The sequence below is a fragment of the Dermochelys coriacea genome, chromosome 14 (assembly GCF_009764565.3).
Source record: "Dermochelys coriacea isolate rDerCor1 chromosome 14, rDerCor1.pri.v4, whole genome shotgun sequence".
NCBI classification, from domain to species: Eukaryota; Metazoa; Chordata; order Testudines; family Dermochelyidae; genus Dermochelys; species Dermochelys coriacea.
Window position 1 is genome coordinate 3,947,248 of NC_050081.1, and position 15,413 is coordinate 3,962,660.

Sequence of the window (15,413 nt, forward strand, 5' to 3'; positions counted from 1 at the left end):
ACAAAGGGAGTGTTAGCATCCCAGGGTTCGTAAGCAGCCGTGCCGTACAATAACAAACCGGCACTTGCAGCCCAGCCCTCGTGAGTGACCCTACGATGATAAAGCTTGACATGAGCTTCGGGGTGATGTCTTGGCGGCCGCCCCCAAAAATAGCCCAGATACCTTTGCATCGGATTTGCTGCCACAGAGGGAAGTGCTAGCCACAGTTTCTCATTGTTTCATCTTCATGGGAGGAGAGGGTTGGGGAAGTAGCCCACAAGGGCATCTCCCACCTGAACCAACGGAGCAGATGAGCCTAGAAATCCGCACGTGTCTCCTCCCCTGGGCAGAAGGGGCTGTTTTGCCAGCAGGTTCGCCCAGGGGAGCAGGTGTTGGTGACCCCATTTCCAAACCCCTTTTGAAGGGGAAGGGCTTTGGGAGATGGATTTCCTGGGGCAGCTCAGGGGCCGTTCCTTTTCTCTGCCCCTTGGCCTTTGCTGCCCCAGCATTGGATGCAGAGTCATTCTCCCAGGCCTGGAAGAAAAGATCTACTGGGTGGATTGATTTGGTTTAGCCCATGGTCAATGGGATTTAAAACAGCGTTATTGACCCCCGGGAGCTCCAGGGGCTTGGAAAGCCACTGAGCTTTCAGGCCTATTAGCTGTCTCTGATGGACATATGAGGGGATTTAATTAAGCCGTTCTCCATCAGGGTGTCAAGTGGTGCCGGGTTTACGCAGAGCTAGATCACATAAGGCTAGATGGATAGACAGATGGGGAGGGTTCAGTGTCACGCTGTCACTTGGCCATCGCCATGTCACATTAACACTGCAGCTCTCAGGGCCTCTGGCCTGGTGCTTCAGAAAAGCCACGAAGTCACCTGCATAACCTCTCTCTCCCTGGGCTGAGCTCCCTTCCTGAACCCTCGGCCTGGAAGTCTGGCTTGGCTTTTCCTTCTAACTCTCGGTCATCGGTATTGTTTGCACAGCCCAGACCATTCATGTCTGTAGGCATGGATTACCCCCAGAAACAACGTTCTCTCTATCACTGAAAAGCTCGGAAAATCAATGCCAGCAGCCTGGCACGTATGGGCAACCTTCCAATAACAAACCAGTGTGTGTCCCCGCCCTGGTAAGTGACCCTACAATAACAAACCAGTGTATATATCCCCATCCTTGTGAGTGACCGTATAATAAGAAATCAGCGCGTTTCTCCCCACCCTTGTGAGTGACCCTACTATAACAAACCAGCGCGTTTCTTCCGACCCTTGTGAGTGACCCTACAATAACAAACCGGTTTGCCCCAGCCCAGTGCCTGTGAGCAGCGTGGCAGCAACAAACCAGGCTGTGACAGAGGACAGGCCGTGCCACAACGGGGCTGGTTTCAGTGCCAAACACTCCTGAGGGTTTATACCATAAATAAAACTTCCTGCTTAATGATTGCAGAGCTGCCCACCACTGCATTGTGATCCCCAATTAATTCCCGTCCCCCGTGAAGGCAGCCCCGGCCCTTTGTCAGGCGAGCGCCTGCACTCAGTAACGATCCTCTGAATGCCAAGGGAGATCAGAAAGGAAACAAAATTAAAGCCAATGTAGATAAAAGCCTTTACGGAAGGCCAGCAGTGGAGAACAAAGTCTCTCCTCTGATTTGGTTAATAACTGCAGGCCAAGCTGTGCTGAGTAACTTGTTTCCTTTCTCTTGGCGATTTCCATCCATTCAGGTGTGCAAAACAGGCTGGCTCCTCAACGGCCCCTTTGCCTCTGGTGGCAAGGAGAAAAGGCCCATTAATTGGGTCTGCAGGGGTGTCTTGCGTCACGGACCTAGCGCAGGATCTCTTCATTCTCCCCTGGCAGGCCCAAGGAGACGGCTCCGAGATGTTTGATGCACTCCCCAGAGCTGGAGAATCCAGGCAAGGAGCCTGGCAGCCCGAGACACTGACACACTGCTCATGTGATAGAAAACACCAGCAGGGGTGTGAGCGGGGAGGTTGAATTCAAATAAGTCTCTAGCCCTGGCTCCCCGGGGGTTGGCGGACCAATCTGACACACCCAGCACACAGTACAAACTCGGTGGGGTGAAGCATCGTAAGAGTTTTGTGTCTGTCTGTGCATTTACACTCAGACATGTCGTACACTCATCAAGCAGAATGCATCTGCACACAGACATGGCTGTGTGCAGTGCACACGCAGGCACATGCTTGTGCCTACACAGAGGGCACTTCTGTGAACAGGCTGCATATGCACCAGGCATGATGCAAGGCCAGGTATCATGTAATGGGCGCTGCTGGGGATCAAACAAGTGAGGGTTACCCACACGCCAAATGTGATCTGATTCTCTGGGTGAGCCAGCAAATAAATACAAAGCAATTCAGGAAGCACATGTGGTACTCAGCCCTTCCTGTTTATTTACCGAGCACTTTGCATGCTCTGAGCCCTGCACAGTCTGCTTAAGGCAACAGGGCATATTCTCATCCCCCTTTTACAGATGGGAAACTGAGGCACAGCGCGAGGACATGGCCCCAGGTCACACAGTGAGACAGTGTCGGAGTCGGGAATGCAGCGGCCGAGTCCCCATGAGCTTTCCCGCCCTTTGCTCTCTGCAAGTCGGCGTGCGAGTGCGGTATCACACGCTCACTGTCTCTCCCATATGCTGTGCCCAGGGGGGTTCACAGTCCCACTGCGGTGAGGTGCAGGTGGAGTGTGCGCTCCGCCCCAATGAGCATTGCTCACTTGCTCATGGGTGGGGGCATGGGCCATTTCTGACTGATTGGTCAATTCCAGACGGACGCAGCGCTCGCAGATTGGAGCCCGGTGGGAGCTCAGTTTGAAGTAGACATGATGCCAATGCCAGCCAGACGTAGGGCAGAGAGAAGCCCAGAGGGTTGCCAGCCCTTCTGCATCTCTGAGCAGGACGCTGGTCCCATGGGAACTCGCTGCGTTCCCCAGATGAGGAGTGCACGTGGGGGCGGCTGACACCCCTGGGGTTGCCTGGCTGCCCCCGTGCCCTTGTGTATCATTGCCCCTGCATCACACCAGTCTTGCCAGCTCCCTCTGTGCCCAGCTCATGCATGTGGCCGTCTCAGCACCAGGCTGCGAGTGGGCCATGGTCTCGCTCCCACGACCAGCTCCCTGCCGTCCCAGCAGGGTGTGTCATTGGTCTGGGGTGGCTGCAAATCCCTGGCCACCCTGTTTAATTTCCACCAGGGCGTAGCGTCCTCTGCAGACCTGGGCCAGCCGCAACACCCTGCCCCTTTCGCCCTCCCCCCGCCAGCCTCACTCTTGTCTGGCCCAGCTGCCTGTGTGTGACTCAGCAGGGGGACAGCACCGAGTCTGCCAAGCCACACGCACAGGTCCCTGGGGTGCATTTCTCCCCCCGGCGCTGCTGGCCTGTGCGTCAGCCCTGCCGGGCCGTGACCTCCCATTGCTTCCCATGGGGACGGAGTGAGAGGTGCATGGGGTCCAGGTCCACAGAGCTCCAGACGAGTGAGCACATAGCTGTGTTTGTGTGCATGTGCATGCGTGGGCATGGGTGTGCATGTGCGTGCACCTGTGTAAGAAAACACGCCTGGGTCTGTTCTGGGGTGTGCTAGGCCTTGGTGTGTGTGTTTCTGGGCCCCGGTGTATGCACATACATGTGTGTGCATGTCCGTGTCTGCATGTGTGTTTGAGCAAGTGTGTGTCTCTACGCCGTCGCTGGGGGTGCGGGTGAGATTTATTACCGAGGACAGTGCAAGGAGAGTCTGCCCATTAGTTCTGGTGTCCGCATCGGCTCCTGACAGCTCGGCGGAATTGAAATCTCTCATTGAAAGCCAGTCAGGATCTTGGTCGATATCGGGCGCGACACTGAAGGACGCTCTCCCACAGGGCACCGGGCCTGCTCCCTGCAGGGTCAGGCACAGGCCACAGGGCTCAGCCGGTTCTTTTATACTGGCACCTCTTTGTCTTTTGAATGCCACTGCCAGCCCGGCTGTGCCCGCCCCAGAGGGCAGGCACCAGACCCACTCCAGGAAGCTTTGCTCTGAAGCCGGGTGCTCAGGCAGGGAAGTAGGGAAGCCCTCGCTGGTGGGGCCCAGTTCTGATCTCCCCGAGGCTGGCGTCAGGCAGGAGAGGCTCCACCCAGCTCTTCTCTCGTGCCCTGGCCCCGGCGATGCTCAGAGCCCAGCCCTGGCTCTGGACCCCAGTGGGGCACACAGGCCTTCTGGGGGACTGCTGGGCACCGTCACACTACAAACACCTGCCGGGGCCAAGGGCATTTGCCCCCCTGGGGCTCGTCCTGCCCCCCGGCCCTGTTCCACCAGCTCCCTGCCCAGGGCAGCTTGGTCAGATGTTTCCAGCAGTGGCCAATGACAGCTGGCTCTCGTTGGGGGGAAGCGGAGGATGGGGGCAGTTACACAGTGCCCAAGGGACTGCTGGCCACTGGCCCAGACAGCAGGGGACAGGGCTGGGGGGACTTGGGCTCGCCTGCTTTTCTCCTGGATGCCACTCGCTCTCCAAATCGTGACAAAACGTGAGGCAGAGACAAGGCCAGGCAGGGGGGCAGGATCAGCAGCTCCCCCTTAGCGAGCCATCTGCCCCCCGTTCAGCACAGCAGGAGATCCAGGGCTGGGAGGGGGATGCACTCCCCGATGACCCTCACCCACAGCCCCACCTAGGCGGGAGAACAGTGACGTCCTGAGTGAGGCGTGGGCAAGGCAGGCCTAATGGCTGGAGCAAGAGTCGGGAGCGAGGGGTCAGGAGCGACTGGGACAGGAACGGGGCAGGGGCAGGAGCGATCACTCAGCCAGCCTGGTCCTACCGCCACCCAGCTGAGCTCATAACCTGTCAGCCGGGGGCTGGGCTGACAAGTCCTCAGGCTCAGCTCGCTCCTGTGCAGCGCGATGTGTGCCAGTGGGTTAACACCCTCCACCCCAGAGGTGGCTGCATTGGGCGGCTGCCACCAGAGGCATGCTGGGACTGGCCCAGCCGGGAGCACTGTGATCATCCGGGGGTGGGGGGCGACAGCTGTGTGCTGCGGAGAGGGAGATGCTGCAGGAATGCAGGGGCCTGGCGGTGCTCCCTCTGGCCCAAAGCGCCCGAAGAGCCGGTGACAGCGACGGCTGCCACGGAGTCGCGGCTGCTCGGGCTAACGAGCCCAGCCAAGCTGGGGCTCCGAACTCCGGGCGTGCTTGGCCACCGGTGGAAAGCGGGGCAGGGGGAGAGCTGGCAGGACGCTGGTGGCACCTGGCCTGTCCATTGTGCTGGAGAGCCAGAGCCGAGCCCTTAGGAAACGGTTTCGTGGCCCAACAGGGGTCCTACGCTGCCACCTAGGGGCTGGTCGGGAACCCGGTGGAATTTCAGCACAGTGGTGGCTTGCACACGCTGGTGGCTCGCACGGCTGCTCTCGGAACAGCGGTGCCCTGTTTTTAAGAAGAGGCCTGGCAAGCCATGCCGATTAGCTCTTGTCTCTCTGCTGAGCAGCTCTCAGGGCACAGGGCCTGCTTACAGTCATGCACACCAGGCCGGCATGCGCCTGTCCCTGGCTCCAGTCTGCCTGTCTGCTCTGTTCTTGTGAGCCGGCAGGGGATTGAAATACGCAAGGATCCTTCTCTCAGACACACTTGGACAGTGCTCTTCTTGTCTCTGCAAATCCCCTGCTAGCTCCCAAGGCCAGGGCAGTCAAGCAGCGTGGACAGAAAGATGGCCCAGCATTCATAGCCCATGGCAGCCCTGGGGTCCTCCAGGCTTCTCAGTCATTATGGAGAGACCAAGGGGTCATCTAGGCTGTGGTGATGAGTGACATGAGTTTGCTAGATCTCAGCAGTGAGCGTGCCCCTGAGCAGAAGGCCTCCTGTGTCCTATAGCACAGTTCAGTGTGGTGGCCGGGGCTGGGATTCAGGGGCATCGGCAGAGCCGACTGAGTTTCAGGGGTGGGCTTCACGTTGGGGAGGAGGAGGTGCGTTGGCAGAGATGCGCACGTGAAGAGGGTGCAGTGCACAAATGGAATATCAGGAGGCGCTGCAGGGTAGGAATGAGGTGCATCTGCAGAGCTGGGTGTGTGGGGAGCCCAAAGCTGGCATAGCTGGGGGCTGCAGGTCAGGATTGAGGTGCACTGGCAGAGCTGGGTGTGTGGGGAGCCCAGAGCTGGCATAGCTGGGGGCTGGGGGTCGGGATTGAGGTGCCCTGGCAGAGCTGGGTATGTGGGGAGCCCAGAGCTGGCATAGCTGGGGGCTGCGGGTCAGGATTGAGGTGCCCTGGCAGAGCTGGGTGTGTCTGGAGCCCAGAGCTGGCATAGCTGGGGGCTGCGGGTCGGGATTGAGGTGCACTGGCAGAGCTGGGTGTATCTGGAGCCCAGAGCTGGCATAGCTGGGGGCTGCAGGTCGGGATTGAGGTGCACTGGTAGAGCTGGGTGTGTCTGGAGCCCAGAGCTGGCATAGCTGGGGGCTGCGGGTCGGGATTGAGGTGCACTGGTAGAGCTGGGTGTGTGGGGAGCCCAGAGCTGGCATAGCTGGGGGCTGCGGGCTGGGATTGAGGTGCCCTGGCAGAGCTGGGTGTGTGGGGAGCCCAGAGCTGGCATAGCTGGGGGCTGCGGGCCGGGATTGAGGTGCCCTGGCAGAGCTGGGTGTATCTGGAGCCCAGAGCTGGCACAGCTGGGGGCTGCGGGTCAGGATTGAGGTGCACTGGCAGAGCTGGGTGTGTGGGGAGCCCAGAGCTGGCATAGCTGGGGGCTGCGGGTCAGGATTGAGGTGCCCTGGCAGAGCTGGGTGTATCTGGAGCCCAGAGCTGGCACAGCTGGGGGCTGCGGGTCAGGATTGAGGTGCACTGGCAGAGCTGGGTGTGTGGGGAGCCCAGAGCTGGCATAGCTGGGGGCTGCGGGTCAGGATTGAGGTGCACTGGCAGAGCTGGGTGTGTGGGGAGCCCAGAGCTGGCATAGCTGGGGGCTGCGGGTCAGGATTGAGGTGCACTGGCAGAGCTGGGTGTGTGGGGAGCCCAGAGCTGGCATAGCTGGGGGCTGCGGGTCAGGATTGAGGTGCCCTGGCAGAGCTGGGTGTATCTGGAGCCCAGAGCTGGCACAGCTGGGGGCTGCGGGTCAGGATTGAGGTGCACTGGCAGAGCTGGGTGTGTGGGGAGCCCAGAGCTGGCATAGCTGGGGGCTGCGGGTCAGGATTGAGGTGCACTGGCAGAGCTGGGTGTGTGGGGAGCCCAGAGCTGGCATAGCTGGGGGCTGCGGGTCAGGATTGAGGTGCACTGGCAGAGCTGGGTATGTCTGAAGCCCAGGTGTGGAACAGGGGGCAGGGAGGTATTTTGCCACTTGTGATCAAGGGGCATCATCAAAGATGGAGCAGGTCGGGGAAGCTTTGCACAGCACGTCCCCACGATACGACTACCTTTCCCAGCTATCAACTCACTGATGCACCCAGGGGTGGCTCAGGGCACATCTAGGTTATCTCAGGCCCCCTGAGAGGTTCCTTGGGGTGAAACAGCCACTTCATTGACTCCCATTAGCTGCCGCCCGCTTGGCATCGGAGCCCTGGCACGGCAGAGCACTGCCGCTGCTGCTCCCCCAGATCTCTGTGGGGTCTTGGACCTAAACCTTTATCGCCCTCTTCCCCTTTGCTGCATCAAAGGCTCCCGGCTCCTGTTCTGCAGTCACCGCGTGGGGCAGATTAAATTCCATGTGCGGCAGCACCGGGGGAGAGAGACTCTATTTGAGCTCTTGTCTGGGTGCCAGCTGACCCGGTGGGAGGTGTCGATGGGGGGCACTGGCAGTGCTGACGCCCTCAGCGGCTGGGCAGGGGGTTCTAGTCTGTCAGGCAGTGGCTATCCGTTAGTCTCTCGTTATTAAAGTTTAATTTAAACTGTGTATCAAAAGGAAAAAACGCAGCCGAATCAAAGCAGCCTGCGGAACTTGATTGGATTTCACGGGGGAGGCTTGGGTTCCCTTATTTATTTACTCCTCTCCGTCTCCGGTTTCCCTCTGTTCTGAAGAAAAATAGTCCAGAGGAGGCCCCGAGGTTAATGCCCCGGCTGCCACTCATGCCTTCCAGCAGTGAGGTGCTGCTTTACCCTGCAAGCTCAGGAAGCTGAATCTAAGGGGCAGTGTTGTCTAGTAGGCAGGCTGCTAGCCTGGGACACTGCTGAGCTGGATTCTGTTCCTAGGTTCGCACCCTGCTGCGTGACTTGGGCAAATCGCTCCCCCTTTCTGGGCATCCCTGTCTTCCTCCTGCCTGGTCTAGACTGTGAACGCTTTGGGGCAGAGACTGTGCGCCATGGGGCCCTGATTGTGGTCGGGGCCCCTGTAATCCCCACATGATTAAATACGGGAGGATGAGTGTTAAATACACAGGGAATTGGCGCCTCATTCCAAGCTGGGGTGAGTGGGGCCTGGCTAGGATGGAGGAGGTAAGCGCTGGTGCCCAAGGGCGCCGAAACGAGCCAATGTACATTTATTTTCCTTATCTCCTAATAATCTTCTGAGGCTAGAGAGGGAGAGATAAGCGCAGCAGCCACGGGTGGCGGTGATGATAAGAGGCTTGGCGTGTAGCTGAATCCAGACTAATCAGAACCACGCCGGGCTGGGTGACCTTGCCAGGCTGGCCGGCCCTGCTCTCCAGGCAGCCTCAGTGGGCCCTCTCCTGGGAGTGGCTGAGGCTGCATCCTGTCTCTCCAGGCACTGGAGTCACGCTGGCACAAACTGGGTGGGCTGGAGTGAGCCATGAGGGCATTTCGAGAGGGGGCGGCACAGCGGCTCGGCCGAGGAGCAGGCAAATGGCAGAGTTTGCCGGAGGCCGCCGGCAGGAGGCAGTGGGGTTTCAGGGACTAGAGCTAGTTTGTCTGAGCGATGCCTGGCAGCGTCCCTGCTTGAGCTGGAGAAGTTGCCTGTTGCCCCAGGCTGGCAGAGCTTGTCTCCTGTTGAGAGCTGGAGCTGGGAAGCCAGGCTGCTCCATGTTCCCCATCCCCAGGGGAAGCTGCTTGCTGCTCTTGAGCACTCCTGGGTTCCCTTTGTGTCATGCCAGGGAGCTGGACCGGCCCCAGGAATGGCCACGCTGACTCATGGCTCGCTTCTCTTTGAGCTGCAATGGGCTTGCTGTGCTCAGAGCAATGCTCTGACTGCAAAGCTAGCATTGACCATGGGGTCCTGTAACCTCCCTCTAGTCCCGGACATGGGCAGGAAAGGGAGAACACCACTGGCCAAGCAGAATTTGGCTCTTCTGGGGTTCCTGCAGTGTTTGGTTTGGGTCTTGGGCCACTAGGGGGTTGTTTCTCCTGGCTGCCTTAGCCGAGGGGCTGGAGCTACATTCGTACAGGAATCTTTGGCTGCAGACAGCATGTCGAAATGCTAGAGTAGAAATACTAAGATGGATGAGGTAGGGTGCCTGGCATGAAATGAGGCCTTGTGGAAAATTGGGGGAACGAGGATAATCCATGGGACGCAGTAATACCAGGGTACAAAAGGGACAGGAAGGGCAGAGTAGGTCGTGCTGCTGGGGGATTGGCACTGTATGTGAAAGACACATCAAGTCAAAGGGCGGGACGCAGAAATAAAAATTCTGTTCCTTGGAGCCGCTAGTCCTGGAACCCACAAGGCGGGAGGCAGTTCTTCATTTAGTGCTAAGTGTCACACCGGCTCTGGTCCAAGAGGTGAATGCAGTTGAACTGCTTGATAATAGTGACCAGAATGTGCTAAATTTAACAGCCTTGTGGGGGGGAAATGCCAAAGAGACCCACCGCTGTAGCATTTCACTTCCAAACAGGGAACAACACGGAAATGAGGAAACTAATTAGATGGCAATAAACAGGAGCAGTCACCAGAGTGAAATGCCTGCAAGCTGCATGGAGACTATTTCAAAACACCATAATAGAGGCTCAAATGAAATATGGACCCCAAATAAAAAAGGAAGAGTCAGGGGGTCAAAAAATGCCTCCAGGGCTCAGCAGCAGAGTAAAAGAGGTGGCTAGAGGCAAAAAATCCTCCTTTAAAAGTAGGAAGTCGAATCCTGATGGGGGAAAGAGAAAGGAGCATAAACTCTGGCCAGTCGAGTGTAAAAGTGTAATAAAATAAGCCAAGAAAGACTCTGAAGAGCGCCTAGCTAAAGGCACGGCTCAACCCTTTACAGCCACTTTCTTACTTGGGGCCCCCTTGGAAAGGGGGCAGAACAGGGTTGTTTTCAGAGACAGCCCCTGGGACTTTGCTTCACTTTAAGCCAATGCCTGGAGGTCAAGTGTGATGCATTGACCCACGGAAACAGCTCCCAGCATTGGCCCCAGACCTGGGCGGGGATCCCCCAGGCAAGGGGCCCACACAAGCACCAGACTCCCCCGCTGCGCTGAGCAGCAGGTGTGGGGATGGTGTGGCCAGTAACAGCACAGCAGCGAAAGGGAAAAGCACATGCATTAAAGGCTGCAGTCCAGAATGTGGGGGAAGGAGCCCTCAGCCCGCTCCCCTTCCCTCGTGGAGTCAGCAGGGCCAAGGATGCTTTGTTTCCCCAAGGCCCAGAATAGACCTGAAGGTCTCTGGGTCCTTGCTGGGGGTCAGAGCTGTGCAGCCGGGTGCCAGTGACTCAGAGCAGCGCTTTGTTGGGAATTCGTTTGGCCTCTGTGAAGCTCAGAGGCTGCAAGCAAAGGTCAGGAGTTCTGGGACAGCCCCTCCAGACGTCTCTACCTTTGACAGCCTGCTGCCTCTCCATCATGTGAATCGCCTCCTATCCCCGCCACAGGCGGACACGGGCAGTGGGGCAGCTGATGAACACTGCTCGTGTTTCCTGGCAGAAATACGTACGCGACGCTTGTCTGCGTTGTGTCCTGTACTGTGAGGAGTGCCGATTCCTGCACCAGGGTGCCGATGTCACCGCAGTAAGAGGGTTCTCCCATCCCACACTTGGCCTGGTTGCTTTTTAAAGGCATGCGTTAGGGTATGCATTAGAGCAAGGGCAGCCATGTGGCTGTGAAGCCCATAAGAAAGGCCATATTGGGTCACATAGGCACTGACTCCTTGGGTGCTCCGGGGGCGGAGCACCCACAGGGAAAAATAGTGGATGCTCCCTCCCAGCGCTTCCCGCCAGCTGCAGATCAGCTGTTCAGCAGTGTGCAGGAGGCACTGGGGGGGAGAGGGAGGAGTGAGGGCAGGGTGCCCTTGGGGGCAGAGCAGGGGTCAGCAACTCATAAAGATGATGCCTATGTTGGGTCAGACCAAGGATCCATCTAGCCCAGGGGTTCCCAAACTGGGGTTCGCGAAATGTATCAGGGGAAAAAAAATTCTGTAATGGCAGACAGAGCCGTCCGTAGGGACCCTAGGCGCCAGGGCCCTGCAGCTCAAGCCCCAGGACCATGACTTCCTGGCAGAACAAGTTTAAGCTTTGTTGTAGTCGTGCATTGTTTGCCTGGACTGCTCAAGACCCAAATGCTTGTGGGAGGAACTCTTTATTTGGGTTGGCTTCTTAAATACCTTCATGCTGGTACTCCTGGATGAAACATGTAGGAGGCTTAATCGAAGTGATATGAGCTACAAAAGTGAGATCTTGGAAGAGTGTTGCCATTTGCATAATGTAATAAAATTAATAATGTAATGATCAATAATAATGTAATAATAAATAGTGTGTGACAAGTGTGTCAAAAAAAACCAAAACAAATTATTTCCAAGATCACTGCTTCTATAGTTTATGCTCAGGTAAGGGAGAAAATCCCTGGCAATATTCATTTTCAGGAGGAGGTTCGCGAGATTTGATATTTTCGTGAAAGCTGTTCACGGGTTGGGAACCACTGATCTAACCCAATTTTCTGTCTTCTGACAATGCCCAGTGCCAGGTGCTTCTGAAGGAAAGAACAGAACAGGGCAATTTATTGACTGGGCAACAAGGGGATGGGTCAGTCCCAGCGTCTCGCAGTCAGAGGTTTAGGGTCACCTCTGCAGTACAGGCTTGTGTCTCTGGGCATCTTGGCTAATAGCCACTGATGGAGCTATGCTCCACAAAGCATCATGGGTAAAACATGCAAATATATCCTGCAGGCTGTGTTCCTGTAATACCATTGGCTGCCAGCAAGGGGGGGGCATTCTCTTTTTCCCTCCCCTCCCTCACCCCTCCAGCTTTTTTCGCGGGTTGGGACATCTGTGGTCTGGCTTTGGAGAAGTAACGGGCACCTGATGGGTGACTGCAGCGAGGCACATCAATAACTAAGGACCTAGATCATTGTGGAGCTGCACAGAGAGATGTAAAGGTAGTAGGAACTCGGTTAGTCTCTTGGCTGACGCGACAGATTGTGGTTGGCCTCCCAGCGTACCTAATCAGTTGGGTGTCTGTATCTATTTAGTCACCTCTCCCTCTCTCCCTCTAGGTACATGATCACATCACTGGACCGCACCCATGCCGGCGTCTACCGCTGCATCGTCCGCAATCGGATGGGGGCCCTCTTGCAAAGGCAGACAGAAGTCCAGGTGGCATGTAAGTTGCACTCTCCTTCTTGTCTCCGTTGGTGGGTGAGTTTTCGTCCCCGGAGTTGGAGTGCCCTGAAGAGCCCACCAGGGTCCAAACGACCTTCACGGCCCACGGCGGAGAGATGTCATTGTTCTTAATTCTGGTTATGATGGTAGCGCCTGACCGAGGCCGGGGCCCCTCTGCTCTAGGTGTCATATGAACAGAGAACAGTAAAGAGGCCCTGCCCCAAGGACCTTCCATTCTTGTGTCTGGTGATGCTGCCTTCGCATGGGCAGAGCCCTTTGTGAGCAGTGGTGACCTCGGGATAAATTCCTCGCCAGGTGTAACTCCCCCGAGTGAATTCCACTCGTCTTAAGAGACGCTGACTCAGACTCTGGCTAAGAGACCAGCAGCAAAAGGGTCGGAATTGGAGCTCCGTTTTCGACACACTAAAGGTTCACGGACGGGAGCATCTTGGCACTGGCTGGAAAAGGGGGGGAACAGCGAGGTGACAAAATGTGCAGGACACGAGAGAGAGCGTGAAGAACTTCAGAAGGGCCTAATGAAGCGAAGGGAACGGGCGGCAGGATGGTAGATGGAATTCACCGCAAGACAATACACGCTGGAAGGAATCATTTGAGCCATTCAGACACACTGCTGGGCTTGAAATTAGCTGCAACCAGGCCATGAGTCGGGCATGTTGGAAGAGTTGTGAGAGGTTTCCAAGACTGGGATAGCTGCAGATTGGAATTGGGGGTCACTGCAGAGCTGTGGGGTGAGGATCCTAGGGCTGGGATAGCTGGAGGCTACAGGTCAGGATTGAGGGTCACTGGCAGAGCTGGGGGTGGGGAGCCCAGGGCTGGGAAAGCCGGGGGCTTTGGTTCAGCACAAAGGGAGTATTGACAGAACTGGGGGGTGCAGGGCCAAACTGGAAGAGCAGGAGGGGCTGTGGGTCAGGACTGGGGTATTTTGGCAGAGCTGGGGCAGGGGCAGCTTGCCCCACTCCTATCTCAAGCTGGCATCGTGCAGGCTTCACTCAGAAGTAGAATTCACCCAGGAGCGAGAGAAATCTGTTCCTCTGCGTAGCCTTCGACTGGCACCCAAAGTAAACAGCGTTTATAATCATTATGGAAAGCAAATGCAAACGCTGGTGTGGGGCGAGCCACCCGCATAAATCAGCAGTGAGGCATCTGCAGGCGCCCTAAAGAGCGAGAAAGGCTGGAAGGAAGATGATGGATTTCAGGCTGGCATGAGGCGCGGGATGGCTCCTGCCGAGCCACGTGGAGCTGGCGAATCTCGTCCGTCAGAGAGAGGGGGAAGAACTGGAGCAACGGGGCCAAGGAGCGTGGGGCTGGGAAGCAACGCGGCCAGGGGTGGGTCCCCGTCTGGGTCGGGGCCCACCCCTGGCTGCGTTGCTTCCCAGCACCTTTTGCCAGGCGCTGCACAGACACCTGCTGAGAGACGGGCCCTGCCCTGAAGGGCCGACAGTGTAAAGAGACGAGGCTGGCAGGATCAGGCCCTGAGGCGGGCACCAAGCTCAGGAGGCTGGGACGGCCCCTCTCGGGCAAAGGGGTGGTTGTTTTGGGGGTTCACGTGGGGCATGTGGAAGGCAGGGACCCAGAGCCAGCCGTGCGCCCAGGGCTGGCTGACCTAGCTCCCCGCCGCTCAGCACGGGAGAGGGGCAGAGGCAGAATTGGCTGGGAAGCGTTTGAAAAGGGAGGGGTAGCCCTAGGCTGGCAGGAAGCGGGCAGAAGGGGGATCCTCGCTGGGCACGGCACTGTTGAGGCAGGCAGGGGGGTGCCCCAACCATGAGGTCGAACACCACAGCGGCAGGGAGCTGGTAATACAGGGATGACAGGAGCCTGGTTGGCTGGGGGGCTTGCTGTCCCGCGGTGCCCGGGCTCTTTGGATCCCCTTTATTCGGCGCTAGGATGAAAGCCTCGGGCCAGGACCGGTTCTCAGCAGTAACGAAGGGAAAAGCCAGGCAACTCGTTCTAATTAACTGAGCTGCCTCTCATCCGACAGCTACTCAGCCAGCTGGGGGCGGGAGGGGAAGGCTGGAGCACAGGGTGGATTCTTGTCCTTGAGTGTTTGTCATTCCCCCCGCCACCCCGAGGCTTTTCTGTCTTCCTCCCTTCTGTCTGGTTCTCCCAGGACCGTTCCCGCGCAGGCCTGAGGCCTCTTGGGATGGGCTACGTGCCCCCCCCTCCCACGGCGGACCTACATCCTTCAGGGGTGAACCCCGCAGCGCTGCAATCAGAGCCACCGCAGCCACCTGAGCAGGCCTGCGCACTCCCAGCCGCCTCTGTGAATGGGGCCCTGTGCCCGCTGGGCACTAGCACAGCCTGGGAACGGGTGCCATCGCCAGCGGGCCGTGTAACAGCGATGTGCTGGCCCCTGCTTTGGGCAGAGGCCCCATGATTCACCATCGGGTCACCTGCCCCTGCTCAGAGCCCTGTCTGCGCGGCAGCCTCCCCTGGTCCCGCCCGGCAGAGCTGGCAGGGGGGCAAATTACAGCTTCTAACAGGCTCAGCCTTAACCTAGGAGCAAAGTTCTGCTAGAACGAAAAGGGGGCCTCTGAGCTACGACTCCAGAGATCTGGGTTCAGGGCCTAGCCCTGCCACAGCCTCCCTGTGTGCCCCTGGGCGAGTCACTTCCTCTCTCCAGGCCCTGTTGTCTGTTTAGATTTTGAGGGACAGTCTCCTGCAATGGCTAAGCACAGCGCCTAGCGCAGCTGGGCTCTGCGTGCGAGACGAACCAGCTCCCTACACTCGCCCCAGCCCAGTGTGTGGCTAAGCGGGTTGTCAAGGCAGCGCAGAGCAGGTGGAGGTCTAACAAGCATGTTACAGGCAACACATTTTCAAGGTGAAATATTAAAAGGCAGGACGAGGTTTCCTCAGTCGTCGTCCCTGACACATCCAGCAAGGGCTTTCGCCCTGCCCGAGGTGCCCCAGTGGGATTCTCAGCTGCTCGATCTGAAGATGCAAACGCTCGTCTATCCTTTTGTTTGATAACGGAACCGCTCGTTGCCGTCATTGAAAAAAGTG

At 57.8% G+C, this 15,413-nt stretch overlaps 1 protein-coding gene across 5 annotated transcripts in view; it reads left to right on the forward strand.

Annotated features, from left to right (window-relative positions):
• The window catches only part of SDK2 (sidekick cell adhesion molecule 2), a 168,418-nt gene that overhangs the window by 100,646 nt on the left and 52,359 nt on the right, over positions 1 to 15,413 (forward strand). For all 5 annotated transcript variants that reach the window (XM_038372211.2, XM_038372213.2, XM_038372212.2 and 2 more), the window contains exon 3: positions 12,287 to 12,393. In XM_038372211.2, the coding sequence (XP_038228139.1) occupies positions 12,287 to 12,393 (107 nt within the window). The remainder of the gene's footprint in view (positions 1 to 12,286; positions 12,394 to 15,413) is intronic.